Source organism: Anopheles stephensi, chromosome 2, assembly GCF_013141755.1.
Source record: "Anopheles stephensi strain Indian chromosome 2, UCI_ANSTEP_V1.0, whole genome shotgun sequence".
In the NCBI taxonomy this organism is placed as follows: domain Eukaryota; kingdom Metazoa; phylum Arthropoda; class Insecta; order Diptera; family Culicidae; genus Anopheles; species Anopheles stephensi.
The window spans coordinates 27,580,811-27,594,090 of NC_050202.1; the positions used below are offsets into that span (position 1 = coordinate 27,580,811).

Sequence of the window (13,280 nt, forward strand, 5' to 3'; positions counted from 1 at the left end):
CAACACAGCCGCGAGCATACGACGAACCACCCCAAGCGAACGATGTACGTATGCGAACCACCCGCGTTAGTGCTCCCCACACACAAGGAACACATACGCACCCCACACGAGTGTGGCCCCCACACGCACACACCGGCCAAACCACGAGCGCACGATCGCGCCTTCGGCTTGATATTATTTTATTTTCGTAATTTTATTATATCGACAGCGGTCAGCTCGAATCATATGTCGAATGTTGGCAGGTCCACGTGGTGCGCTTCCCGGTCTCGCTCGACAGTGTACGTTGGTCGATTGGTCGTTTTGGGCGATTGTTTGTGATCGTTTTTGGTTTTGGCGCCCCCGAAACTAGTTTCGTCGTTTCTGGATCTATACTCGCCTGCTGCCCGTGTGACAAACTGCCCTCCCTCTGGTGTGCTGTTTGGCGTTTTTTTTTCGTCTGCCTGCCCCAATCGAGTATATCGTGTGCGTGCGTGTCGTTAAGGTGTGTTGCACTTGTTGCCGTTTTTGTTTTGCGAGTGATATCCGTTTGCCACCACGGTCTAGGATTCCCGGCCGCAAGCGCACTAACGTGACTGATGAGATCGCATCTGCAGTGTAACTTTAGTTTCGTGCCTCGGTGTGACGCTCCGGACGGTGACAGCATTTCGGTCTGCTGTGCAAAACTGTACGACCACCTGTCGCTTCTTTCGTTTGGTGAGAGTGCAATATTTACTCGAAATACTCGATCGAGCGTACATGTGAAAGGATCTACCAAAAAGTGACCATCCTGAAGAAATTCTACCTTAAAGAGCATGTGATACGTTCTGTTCAACGGAGGGGAAAAAACACGCACACAAAATCTGTGTAGTGTGCATCATTTGGAGAAACGAAACTGAAATGAAATTTACACCGAATTGTGCAAAGTAACACTCGTTACAAGAAATATAAAGTGATACTATCAGTTCTATCAATCAGCAGTTTCTGTCGCAACATGTTTTCTAGTTAAATCTCACTTATCGAGAAGTTAATGAAACTCGTGTGAGAGCCTGTTAAAAAATTGGAAAAAGTGAATTAGTGCTCAGAAGAGCTAAATATATCGTTAAAAATAAAAATCGTCCTGTTCCAACATCGATGCTGAAGAAGAATTGCTGATTTCATCGTCTCGTTCCTGTTGCTGTTCGTCGTGGGAATCGAACCTGGTTGCTGCGGTTGCCGAAGCGAGTTTCCTGTGCTGTTTGCTGAAGTTCCCGGTTGCTGTGGAAGCTGTTGCTGTTTGCTGTCATCGAGTGCTGCGCAAGCTGTTTTTGCTGAATATCTCATCAACTTCACCGAGGAAAACATCGTGTACCGTCGTCAGCGAGGGAAAATCCACGTGCTCATCGTCAACTTTACAACATCTTTAGAAGCAACGCAAACCGTCCCGTACCGCATCAATTTCCGCAAACACAAAACCACCACATCGGAACCACCCTGTGCCACACGCGCAATTCCACAACACCGGAGCTGTCAAACGTGCGGCGCGCGTTGACGTTTTAGAACAAGGGGTTTGTTTTGAAGTTTGATTGTTTTGGTTTCGGTACGCCGTGTTGTTGTGCGGCTCGCGAAACCGGATCAATCCGTGATTCCGGTCAGTTTCGTGTGAAATCCGCGTATCACGACGTTATCGGGACCCGGGAAATAGCGTAGTGCCGCGTCGTGGTAAGAGCAGGCCATGCGATAAAACCCTTCGGCGCTGCGTAAGACAGCGAGAAAGAAAGAAAAACGGTCTATCAAAACGCTCGTTATCGGCTGCGTCTCGTTGCGATTTCGGTGTGATAATTTCTTGCCCAAGGTGGTGTGGTGCAGTGTATCGTGTGTTCGGGAGATTCTAGTGTTACTCCCGGTGTGTGTACTCCCGTAGCGGAAACGTGTCACTCTTGCCCGACACGTCGGAAACATACGCTCAAGGATTTATCTCCTTCCTTCCGCAGTAGCGCCTTCCGTTGGTTCGCCGCGTGTGTTTTTGCGTGTGTTTACGTGTGCCCCGCTCTGTGACCGCGTACCGCGATTGCAGTACCGTGAATCGCCTCTTGTCGCTAGCTTCTTTCGACCACGCGACTCAAATCCCCGCCCGTCCGTCCGCGTCGCATCGATCGATAAAACGGTGCGAACCAACGGCAGCCCGTGCCAACCCTTTTCTTTGTGACCCCCGGTACCGTAAAAGCCGCAAAAATTTGGGAAATAATGGATCCGTCCGGTGGGCGCGATTCGCGCTACAATCTGAACTACAGTATGAGCATGATGAGCGAATCGCCAGAGATCTACGGCAACCCGAACGTGTCTCTGGCGCGCCCACCGAGCGGTGGTCTGGTCGGGCAAGTGATGTCCCGCGGCGGAACCGGCGGAACGGGCCTGATGAATGCCAACGGGCCACAGTGCGGTAGTGGTGGCGGCGGTGGTGGTGGTGGTGGTGGTGGCGGTGGCGGTGGTGGTTTGTCCCGCGGTATTAAGCGCACCAACTCGGACTGCTACGACGATCGGCAACAGATGGTCGGTTCGCAGAACATGACCGGTCTCGATGGATGCACCGTCGGGTCCGAGGTGGTGGACGAAAGCTACACCTCGCTGCAGCCGAAAAAGTCCCCACCAAGCAATGGCAAAAAGACGAAGGGTCGCGTTAAGATTAAGATGGAATATATTGACAACAAATTACGGCGGTACACGACGTTTTCTAAGCGCAAAACCGGCATCATGAAGAAGGTAAGGGTTGCGTGTTATTGTTTTGCATAGTAATACCGAGCGCACTGTAGTCGGGCTCCAGCGCGTTGGAGAAATCCGCATGACAGTTCGTGAAACAGATTTCTTTACAACTTTGCTAAAGTGAAGATTGAGATATTTGATGCTAGTTGTAAAATTATTAAATCATTCCCATGCGTCTTTGCCAGTTTACAACAGAATTAACGAAACTTGTTTTCATAAACTTTTTTTTTATTTTTAAATTTTGTGAATATAAAACTTAATAAATGTATGCTAATTTTCTATTTTACTTTATTAAAACTCGTTGTCTGAAAGTAAAATCATTGATTTATTGCAATTTTACTTTGTAGATAACAAATGACAAGGTATTCAAATGGAGCATTTTGAACTATAGCCTGGGTTCTGTAAATAATATAAATGGTAGAAAAGTGGTCAATGTTTGGTCAGAAACAATGGTCAATGATGGATTGTTTTGGTTGATTTTTCTCGTCTACAAAGCTAACTTGTTGTATCAATTTTTAGTCCTGGTCATGTTTGGGATAATGTAGGACACAGTATCCGATAGGCGAAACTCTTTCGGAACATCTTTTTAGCTAGACTAATAGCTCAATTTCGCTCATTTTGCGAGTTTTTTAATTGTTCGAAAAAGTATCTTAGTAACATTTACTCGTAATGCTAAAACCCAGTTAAAAACGTTTTTCGTTATAAGCAGTTTGGCGGTGTGCTTAAGTTTGATTATCGTAAAAACTTAGTTACTATGTTGTGAGTATCTCACGGCTGTTGGACAGGCTACGGGACTGTAATTTTCATTGGTTCATGTCTATCTTATCGAATTTCTCTTATCACTTATCATACTTAATGACCGCATTCTCTGTCGAATGCCATATAAGCACAAATAAAAGCTACACCAAGCGAGGACAGTTACCGGGGACACACTTGCAAATTAATCTGCGCAGTTACTCAAAATAAAATATTTACTGTTTTGTCCAACTAGCGGGGGTATATTATTATATTTAAAAAAACCCATTAAAATTGACATTTTTAAAATTCAACTTTTAACAGTGTCGGAGTTGTCGGAGGGGTTTTTGCATGAAATAAAAATCATCGTTGGAATGTTTATTTTAATGCGCATAAATTAACATTCCCTGCAACATTACACCACCGTTCCATTCATTATCAAAAAGACTGTTACAACAGCGCCCCCAGAGTCTGGATGAACGAGCCAACAAGTAGTAAACATTTTTACTGTTTATTCTTCGCTCGCGCATGTATCGTCATGTATCCGGCTGGAAAAGTTTCGTCCGATGGGATGAGGCTGTCAAGAAAGCTTTCACCCTGATACCGTCCAAACGCATCGGGACAAATCAGGTACTAATTATATTTGGATGTTTTTTTTTTTAAATGAGCCACACCAGCGCAATAAAACCGTCATCGGAAAGTTCCTTCGCCTGGGCCGTTGGCAGGCAGGAGAACCAAAGCGAAAAATGTAACGGGTGATGATGGTGTTGCGTGCCTAAATGATGAAAATGCGAAATCTGCCAAAACACATCTTCTCGCACCTTTCGGGTAGTTCTTTTGGAGAGTGATACAAAATATTGCAACAAACACTCATTCAGGTGTTGGAGTTGATTGGTGATATTTTTATTTGCTCGCGAATAAAAAACATTGCAAACCGGCAGAAGCCACATTTGATTGCGCTCCTTCACTTGAACTTGAAATACGTATCCCCTCCTTAGAGGTTTACTGCCGAGAATGTCGTAAAGCGTCCGAAGCTGCTCCGATCTTGTTAATAATAAAATAATTACTCTCTTGCCTTCTATCGCACGTGGTCCCAGTCACCAATCGTGGGTCCAAAGTGTTCCCGATAATTAACGACACGCTGCACCCCAAACAGTGGCGATGTCGGTCAGCATCGACTGGTTTTTTTTTTTGACAAACTCACTACCTCAAAAACCTATCCTTTGGAGAGGAAAAGGATTCCCCTTGTGTTTTTTTATAGTCTCTTGAAGTAAAACTCAGAAAGAACAGAAAATTAAGCGACAATCTTGAGGCTGCTATGGGCGGGAAGCATTAGACAAGCGGACAAGCATTCGTTCGTGTGCTCGTAATTGTGGAATGGCCAATTATTCACCCTTTCTCTTTTACCTCTGTCGCCAAACCAACATAATTTCGAGCAGGCTTCCCTGCCTGATATGGCAGTACCTTCCTTTCTGGCGTGCCACATACTTAAGAAGGGTGCTTTGGCACGAGTATAGAAAGGAGCCTCAGCATCACCCATCGGACCGTGGCAGAAGGAGGAGATTAATAAATAAATAAAACACCAATAAAATGTGTTCATTAATTTTTGAGATGCCAAGCGTTCCCCGATGAGCTGTTCCGGGGAAATCGCCCGAGAGGTGATGGTTACCAGCGTGGAAGAAATGTTTGAATATTTCAACTCATTGCACTGTCAATCGAAAGGCGCTGTCTCGTTTATTGGGTGCAGAGATTTTGACATGTAAAAAACTACAAATAAATAATTACCATCATATGCGAATGATGGGGACAGTACGAAAAAAATCTCGCAAATAACGACCTTTTTGGGGGACCAGACGTAGATGTTTAAAATTTATTGCCATTGGGGTCCTTGTGTTGGATCTGTTTTTTACTGCAGTGTTTTTGTGTGTGTGTGTGTGTTTTAGCGATAGTAGGACGAACGGTGCATCGTTAGCAGACAGCATCGGGAGAAATGTACCCTTTTGGATGGCCGATGCTGGCGACGGTAACATTCAATTACCCTTTTCGCACTTTTTGATGTGGCTCGTCGTCGCGGACGTCGTCGACCTGTCACAAGGAGGGAACACCCGTCAACGCGTCTCTTGTAAACAACACCTAGTAAAACAGATCTCGATCTCGTCATGTTGTGCTGGGTCACACTTCCAGGCTCTCACTGTCGGGAACCGTCGGGGTCGGCTGCACTTCTGGACACTTGCAGTTCCGGAACACGCTTTAAACATATACATAGACACGGCCAGATACTTTGAAGTGTTGCCGAACGCCCGAGGTCGTTGCATGCTGTCGATACATTTTTGGCCTTTTGTCGCACATCCTGGGATAATAAAAAGGCACCGTTTGGTTCGCGGACTTGGCTAAAGGTCTGCTGGTGCAAGCGAGCCTCTGTTTGGAGGTGTTCTTTTTTTTTGGAGGATTGCATCGCATCTCATCATTGCTGTGTTGTGAGAAGCATCCTTCCAATGCTATAATTTAATTAATCTTTAACCATCAACTTTTATCATCGCCATCATTATCGGGCTCGTAAAATACGTGTTATCAAGTTTGGCTGGCCCGGGTTTGGTTTCTGGTTATTGTGGTGTGGGGTTGCCTCAGGATACTGGCGGAAGGTCGTAATCAGCGTTGACGGAGCCGTAAGATGGGTCAAGAAAACGTGTGGTTCCTTGCGAGAAGTTACCTGCGAGTTTGCGTAGATCCTAGCGGAGTATGCGAGTATTTTACGGATAATGTATACTTTATACTCTGATGTCTCTGAAAGTTCGTCCACGCAGAAATATTCCAATATACACTATATATGCTTATATGTGTGCACGTGGGTGTATGTGTGATGTAATCCACTTTTAGACTAAAATGTCCATTTATCCAGAGGACCTATTTTAGATTGATGAGATTTTAAGCATAGCCTCCATCCGTCCGCATCACGTGTGCGTGTGTGTGTGCGTGAGCTAATTGTATGATTGTAATTTGATGTTTACGCGCTCGCTGGTTACGCACAAAGCTTTGGCGTGAAATGAAGCGCTAAGTTTACGCGTCGGAAAGAAGTATCGTATGTTTTTTTTTTATGAACGCCTTTGCCGCTCCGAAAAACCGGATCTCTCTTTAGTGCGTGCTTGCGTGATCGGTGGCACTTATGCGAAAAGTGTTAAAGTCCTGTGGGATGGCTTAATTTTAGCAAACGGTTTGAAGGCTCGCGGTAAACACATAGTGCTGCGCCGTCGGGCGTTGTCGTGACCGGTTGACCTGGCCGCACATAACCACGATAGCCGGAGGAGATGTACGGTTTGAAGCGTCGAACGTCCCAAATGTCACACTTAAGGTGCAAAAAACATGTTCACGAACGACTGGTAGCCATCAGAAACTGCTTCATTGAACGGCAAAGCTAGCAAGACGTTCGGTTCGGTTCGGAATTTAGCGGTTAAGCATTCTGATTATGATACAATCAATTAATAGAGGGCGTCTTGCTTTCCCGACGCTTCAAAACCTACTACAACGAGCGTCAACAATCACAGTTTACGGCACATTTCCTGCCAGCGTATTGAGGAAATTTTTGGGGAATTTCTTTTTAATGAGTTTCTTGGCTTAACTCTCTCGAGCCTGGCCCAATGAATTGCTGATCTTTACTGCACGTTGTAAAATTTTTAGCTTAATGCTCCGGTGTGCAGATAATCTGGTGTTGCAGGATGCAGACGAAATTGAAGCTTTGCGTTTCGTTTTCTTCCCGGGCGCTTGGTTGTGGTGTAGTAACAGCTGATAAAAACGATCTTCTTCGTATGTAAATCTGTGCTGGAAGGGTATTCGACAGTATCTTCGTTCGAAACAACTGGGACGGTTTCTGCAAATGCCTACCAGCTATTTCGGAAGCTATGCGGGGACTGACATTTGAGGGCGCATCTAAAGGCTGCCAACAATAGGGAGTGAGGTAGTTTCCAAATGATTTCATCATCATACTCACTGGGTCGCTTGTGTTGTGAATGAATGAGTGCTCCAGATGGTCGGAACGCGGTGGTAGAACTTCGCGGGGTGGTACGCAGCCGCTGGAAGTGACCGGCGAACAGTTTCTAACTTCTGCTGCTCGGAGGGTAAAGACGCGGTGGTAAAGCACGGGAGGGACGGCAGCGTCCGATCAACCGAAACCAAGGCGAAAGCGAAACACAGGGTAAGGCGAAAGGGTGATTCGGCGAAAGGGCATCCATCGGTTAGAGAGGGTTGTATTTTTGTGTAACTGTTGAATGGGACATAGAGCGAGCGTGTGATACAAAGCGAGACAGAGTTCCGCGAACGAGATGGATAGTGCGCGGGACGTAACGTTCCAATGTAGCAATCGGCGACCAACCGTCGTTGGTGTGCGGAAATCTGCACGGCACATGTTACATCTTCGGCCCGTATGCACGCTGTCAGTCGGAAAATGGTACAAAGTATTCGGAAAATTCATTAGAACTTGCTGGAAACGATCAGTTGGGCAAGGGTGGCCCGTCGGTAGTCGCGCGAAATGCACGGAAAAGGCCACCCAACGGGAACAGTTGTAGCAGGCAGCTGGTTGACCTAACAAAACCGTTTCGGGGTCGGTTTGATCTCCTCCGGGGCATTTCTCATCCAGGGCAGAGGCTTTGCGGGGTGGGTGGCTTTGTTGGTTCGCAGATGTTTGGACCGAACGGCATGGTGAACTGAACAAATCGCCAAGCATTTTGGAATTTAAAGGTGGACACAACACAGCAACGGGAACCGCAGTAAGGTCCGGTTGTTGTACGCGCTTGGCCCATCTGGACGTGTAGGGCTTGCTGAATGTAAGTAGTCTGTCGCCGGCATGCCTTTCAGGTATCCCTTGGAGAAGATCCTCGAGGTACAGTTGACGACGAGACTAAGCTGGTACATTGGTCTTGACCTCCCCCAAACGTCCAGTATTCAGTCCGTTGAAGTTCGACCGCTTGTTTGAAAATTTCTCCCAAACCCGAACAACAACACCGCCGCCCAGAGCCAATGAATCATTCGTGCACCGACTCAGAACAGATGGTACTTGTTGGTGTGGTGGAATTTTTCGATTCAGCGACAAACACACACACACAATCTGCCACGGCGCTATCGTCGTGCGCAACCGTCCGAAAGTCCGAAAGCGTGGAGCTGCACGGAGATTAGATAAAGCGTCAAAGCTTTAAGCAACCCGGTCGAACGGTGCGCGCCAGTGGTGGTTATCTGCAATCGTCGGAGGTGCACAACTTCGAGCGCCTTCGCTGTACGAGTCGTGTGATAAGTTTTCCGATATTGAATCACGGGCCCAGCCAGACCTGCACACCATCCCGAAGGTATTAGCATTAGTATTCTCGGGCAAAAGATGTTGATACCCCGAGGCGACGACTATCTGTTATCGTTCGCCCGCCCGGCGGAACACGACCCTTTGCTCTGTGCGTGTGTTTGTTGGCCGGTCGGTTGGCTTTAATCTAGCGAAGCCCTTCGCAGCGCTGGAGTCTATCGCGAAGTGCCGAACCTAGGGTCGTCTATCACATAATTAACACTTTTTCAATTAGATGGTCCCAGATGGAGTTTGGCCGTGCGATTACTGTTCTCGCGCCCGTCCGAGGATCTCGTTGTATCTGAAGCTTCTGCAGCCATCTGGTACGCCTTCTTTAACCGCCCTCGGTTGGAGCTAACGGAGCGCTCATAAATCTGAAAGCCAACAGCTTTTTTTTGCCCCCCTCAGCAAGTGGTGGTCGTTCCACAGCGATTCGTTCCACGTCGTTTCGTTTTGTCTCGGCAGGAGCGTATAGAAAAGTGCGGCGACGACAACGACGATGCGGTCTTGTTTCTTAAATTACTTTTAAATTGTAAACCCATTGTGCGTTTGCTTCTGGCGAGAGCTATCATTTGACGAGGGGGGGGGGGGGGGGGGGGGTTGGGTACCGTTTCAGTTTCTGGAGACGGTGGCGCTTTCGTACGGCAAGTAAAGCATGGCGTAAAGATTGGCTATTTCTTATCGCTCAAAAACCGCCCTCCGCCCTATGCACACACTGCTTCAATAATGTCTGATGAATGAGTCAAGTTAAATGTTTTGATCGCTGAGCATCGGCGGCGCTGAACTTAATCATCATCATCATCATCCTCATATCTCGCATCGATCGGCGATCTAGGAGCTCATATGGACAGATTACGATCGTGTTGGTGTGAGACATTGGAGGCAGAAATAGACAGAGAGCGAAAGAGAGAAAAACCGATCGATCGTTGGATCAATCGATTTCGCTTCTTCAGTTAGCTGCTGTCCGTTTACTGTGGTGAAGAAGTCATTAACTCGTGGTATCGCTCGCGCTGATTCCGATCCTGGTGGAGAGACAGACCGCCTGGGCCTTGGGCCGGGGAAGGCATTCGCACCTTGCGCCCGGGATAGCGGGACGGTAGGAGGTTTATCAGCTTCTTTTCTTCGTAATTAAAGGCGTAGAAAATGAACTTAACGAGGAGTCAACGAGCTCTTTTTATCGGACGATCGAAATCTTTGAACGCGTACGCGATTTGGCGCACGCGCGTCCATGCTCATTCGAGCGCTTCGCCCGTTCGGCAGCTTTCGACAGCGATCCTTGGCGATGGTTTCTGATAGGAATGCGACCAACAAAAAAAAAAACGGGCCGTGCGGCTGGCGCTCGCCGAGATAAATCATTTAGAATGAGGGAATTGGGTTTCCAGCGCCCATTCAGGCGACGGTTATCGGCAGATGAAGGGACTTAATTTTTCATCTCATGTAGATTTTTTTTTTATGACAAGTGTTGTGCCCTGGCTAGCGAAAACATTGGATGGATGTGAGTGTTTTTTTTTTTGTTCGTTGCCGGCCTCGACGTTACACGCGTGCTTTCGACATTTTTTGGTGATGTTCTATCACGCCGTAGATAACGCGATTGGCTCGCTTGCTTACGGTGGTTTTCCTTTTTTTCGGTATGCGAACGTTCCCTTAAACCATTGTTGCTTTATTCAGCATACTTTTTATTTTATTTTTTTTAACGATGGAAGAAAAAAGACACTAATTGCGGAAGATTGATTAGTGGGAGAAAGAAGATAGTGAAACGACCATTTGGTAAGGTATGTTTGACAGGGCTGTAGATGTCTACTGTTGCTTCCAGCCGTTACTGACTGAAAAATTGAGCACAGGATTAATGATTATTCTAGCAGATGGCGAAGAATCAATGAATGGGATCTTGCTAATTGTTAAATACATTGCATGAAGAAGACATCAATGAACTGGACATACCTGTTGAGTAGTATAATTTAAATATGCTATTGTTTCTAACAATTCGTATCGTGAATAAATGAATTTTAATAATATTTATTTAGCAACTTCTTAATAGATCACTGAAATGCAAGGCTGTGTTTTTCTTCAAAGTACATTAAAATATAACCGAACTGACAAGCAAACATTTGCTAATCTGGTGTTCTGGCCTTCCGTGACTTGATTCTATCCCTTTGCTGAATAAGCAGTCATGTGTACAGGGAGGCTGGTGTGGATAGGATTTGATCCCCGGTCTTGCCGTGTGAAGATCGGCACCACTATCGCCTTTGCCAGCGGGCAGCACAGACTGACTGAAGACTGAGTTGTAAATTAAGGACTGACATGGATTATTGAGTTTCTCACTAACTTGCCACTAGTCTCTTAAGGCCATTTTTAATCATTGAGCTTGATTTGATATTAATCTTATATTTTACGGTCGATGTTTTAATGTTAATTATCTTCAATTGTTAAGTTAAATTTATTTTTGTGAGTGTAATTTATTTATTTTTTTGGGGCGGTCCGGTGGCCGAGGCGACAGCGGCGCCGGTCTTCACACGGCAGGGCCGGGGTTCAAATCCCATTCAGACCGCCTCCCCGTACGTAAGGCTGACTACTTTACTACGGGTAAAATTAAGTCACAGAAAGCCAGAAATGGCAGGCCGAGACCTCTCGAGGTTGTAGTGCCAAGGAAGAAGAAGAAGAATTTATTTATTTTGAATGAAACTCACTGCGAATCTTGAAGAATAATCGAGATTTATTTTTTTGAATATAAGTTTAATCACACAAATTATCACGAAAGAATTGAATTGAAATTGAAGTCACGAAGAATTGAAAAACTTAGAAAATTCATCTCTCTCGCTACGGCATCAACAGCAGAACTCACCAAATCTCGGGCCCATTTTCTAAATAAACACAAGAATTCATCATTTCCTTATCCCAGTCCAACGCGGGAAGGCGGTGTGAAGCGAAGAATTTTTGGGGCGGGGAACCAGAAAATCCACCACCATTCATTATGAACGGACCCGCTCCATGCACCCGATCCCGCGCGATGCACCCTCGCCCCGGTGTTGGTGGTGGATCTGTTTTTGGTTCTAGTGACACGATCGCGAGCGGAAAAATAGGTTAGGCGGTCCACCCATTTTGCTCCCGATGCGAACAAGTGTGTGCCGGCGAGCGCTAGCTCTGGTCGGCCGACCACACGAACGTAGAACATTGAACGGGCCCAGGCTAAAATATCACACCGAGTTCAGTCTATTACCCTGCCTGCCGCTGTAAGGGGGGGCAAGGCGGAGTATGTGGCGCAAGCATACAGGCCGGTGTATGATGCTGCGGTACGGCGTGTGCAAGCATTGGTTCGGCAGCTCCGACGCGTAATCGGACGGCATGGCCCGGCATCTGATCCGATCCGAAAATGGTCTAAATATAGCGAGTAAATACCGAATCGGTACGCGACACACCACAGCCTGGGAAACGGGTCTCGCCGTCTCCCCGGGGAAGGTTTTTCGCGCATTAGGGAGTTTTTCACCGGTTTTGGGGTTTTGTGCATCACACACTGTTTATGTGTGTGCGTGAGTATGTGTGTGAATGTTTTCTTTCCTTCATGTTACGCAAAGCATTACACACAGTGACCCGGCTAGACGGATGTGTATTCCTGCAGCTGCAATACACTGGTTCGATACCGTGCCGTATTTATTGCGTGCGATACATATCACTTATTTATTAGGTGCGCTTCAAAGTTTGGAGCACAAAATGTTTATTAGCATTGGTCAAAATGTTCAAAATATTCCTCAAACTTTTTGGAATATTTTTTTCCTTATCCAGAATTCGATGGCTCAATACAAAAAATTGAGGATCAACGGTTATACCAATATAACATTGAGCATAGCGAATGGCGGTCGTGCTTTTCGGTCGAGTGAACGTTTCCTATACCGAATAGCTGCCAAATCTGGACGAGATACGAACTTTTGGGCAGAGCACCTTTTTACGCAAGATCTCGACTGATGTTCCCGATCGCTCCGCTGCACGACATTTGCATGGGCAACATATTTCAACTTCTATACAAACACACGCACGCGCGCGTTGGCAACCCACGCGCCGCCGACGTTCAGACTCAGCGCGGGTGTTATCTTCCGTGTCCGTCGTCCTCAAGAGATATTGTAGATTGGGCGACAGTTTTCAAAAACGACAACCACCTTCGCTTTTCAATCGGCCGCCAGCTCACATTTGAGAGCTGAAGCTGGGCTATGTTTTTCCGCTCAGAACAAGCGAAGGAGAAAGGCCTTTGGCCTGGTGCCATCGTGCCACTTGAGCCGGTGTGTAAGGAATGAGTGTGAGAGCAAGTGTAGATATGTATGCAAAACAAAAAAAAAAACAACAACATACAGACATTAAATCGTTTTTGGCCACAATGTTGCCAGCGGGCCCGGCTAAAGCAGACCGACTGCTAGAAATGTGTCTCATCGCTTTCTTGCAGCGAACGAAGCGGATGGGCATACCCGGGGGAAGCTGTTTGTTAATTACTGTTTCGTCAGCTTACGATCGATCTTTA

General features: G+C 46.6%; 1 protein-coding gene across 1 annotated transcript in view; it reads left to right on the forward strand.

The window, feature by feature from the left end:
- Window positions 1-202: 202 nt before the first annotated feature.
- LOC118506026 (serum response factor homolog) overlaps window positions 203-13,280 on the forward strand; it is a 121,675-nt gene continuing 108,597 nt past the window's right edge. The window contains exons 1-2 of the mRNA XM_036042639.1: window positions 203-481; window positions 958-2,718. Coding sequence (XP_035898532.1) covers window positions 2,203-2,718 — 516 coding nt within the window. The 5' untranslated portion in view covers window positions 203-481; window positions 958-2,202. The remainder of the gene's footprint in view (window positions 482-957; window positions 2,719-13,280) is intronic.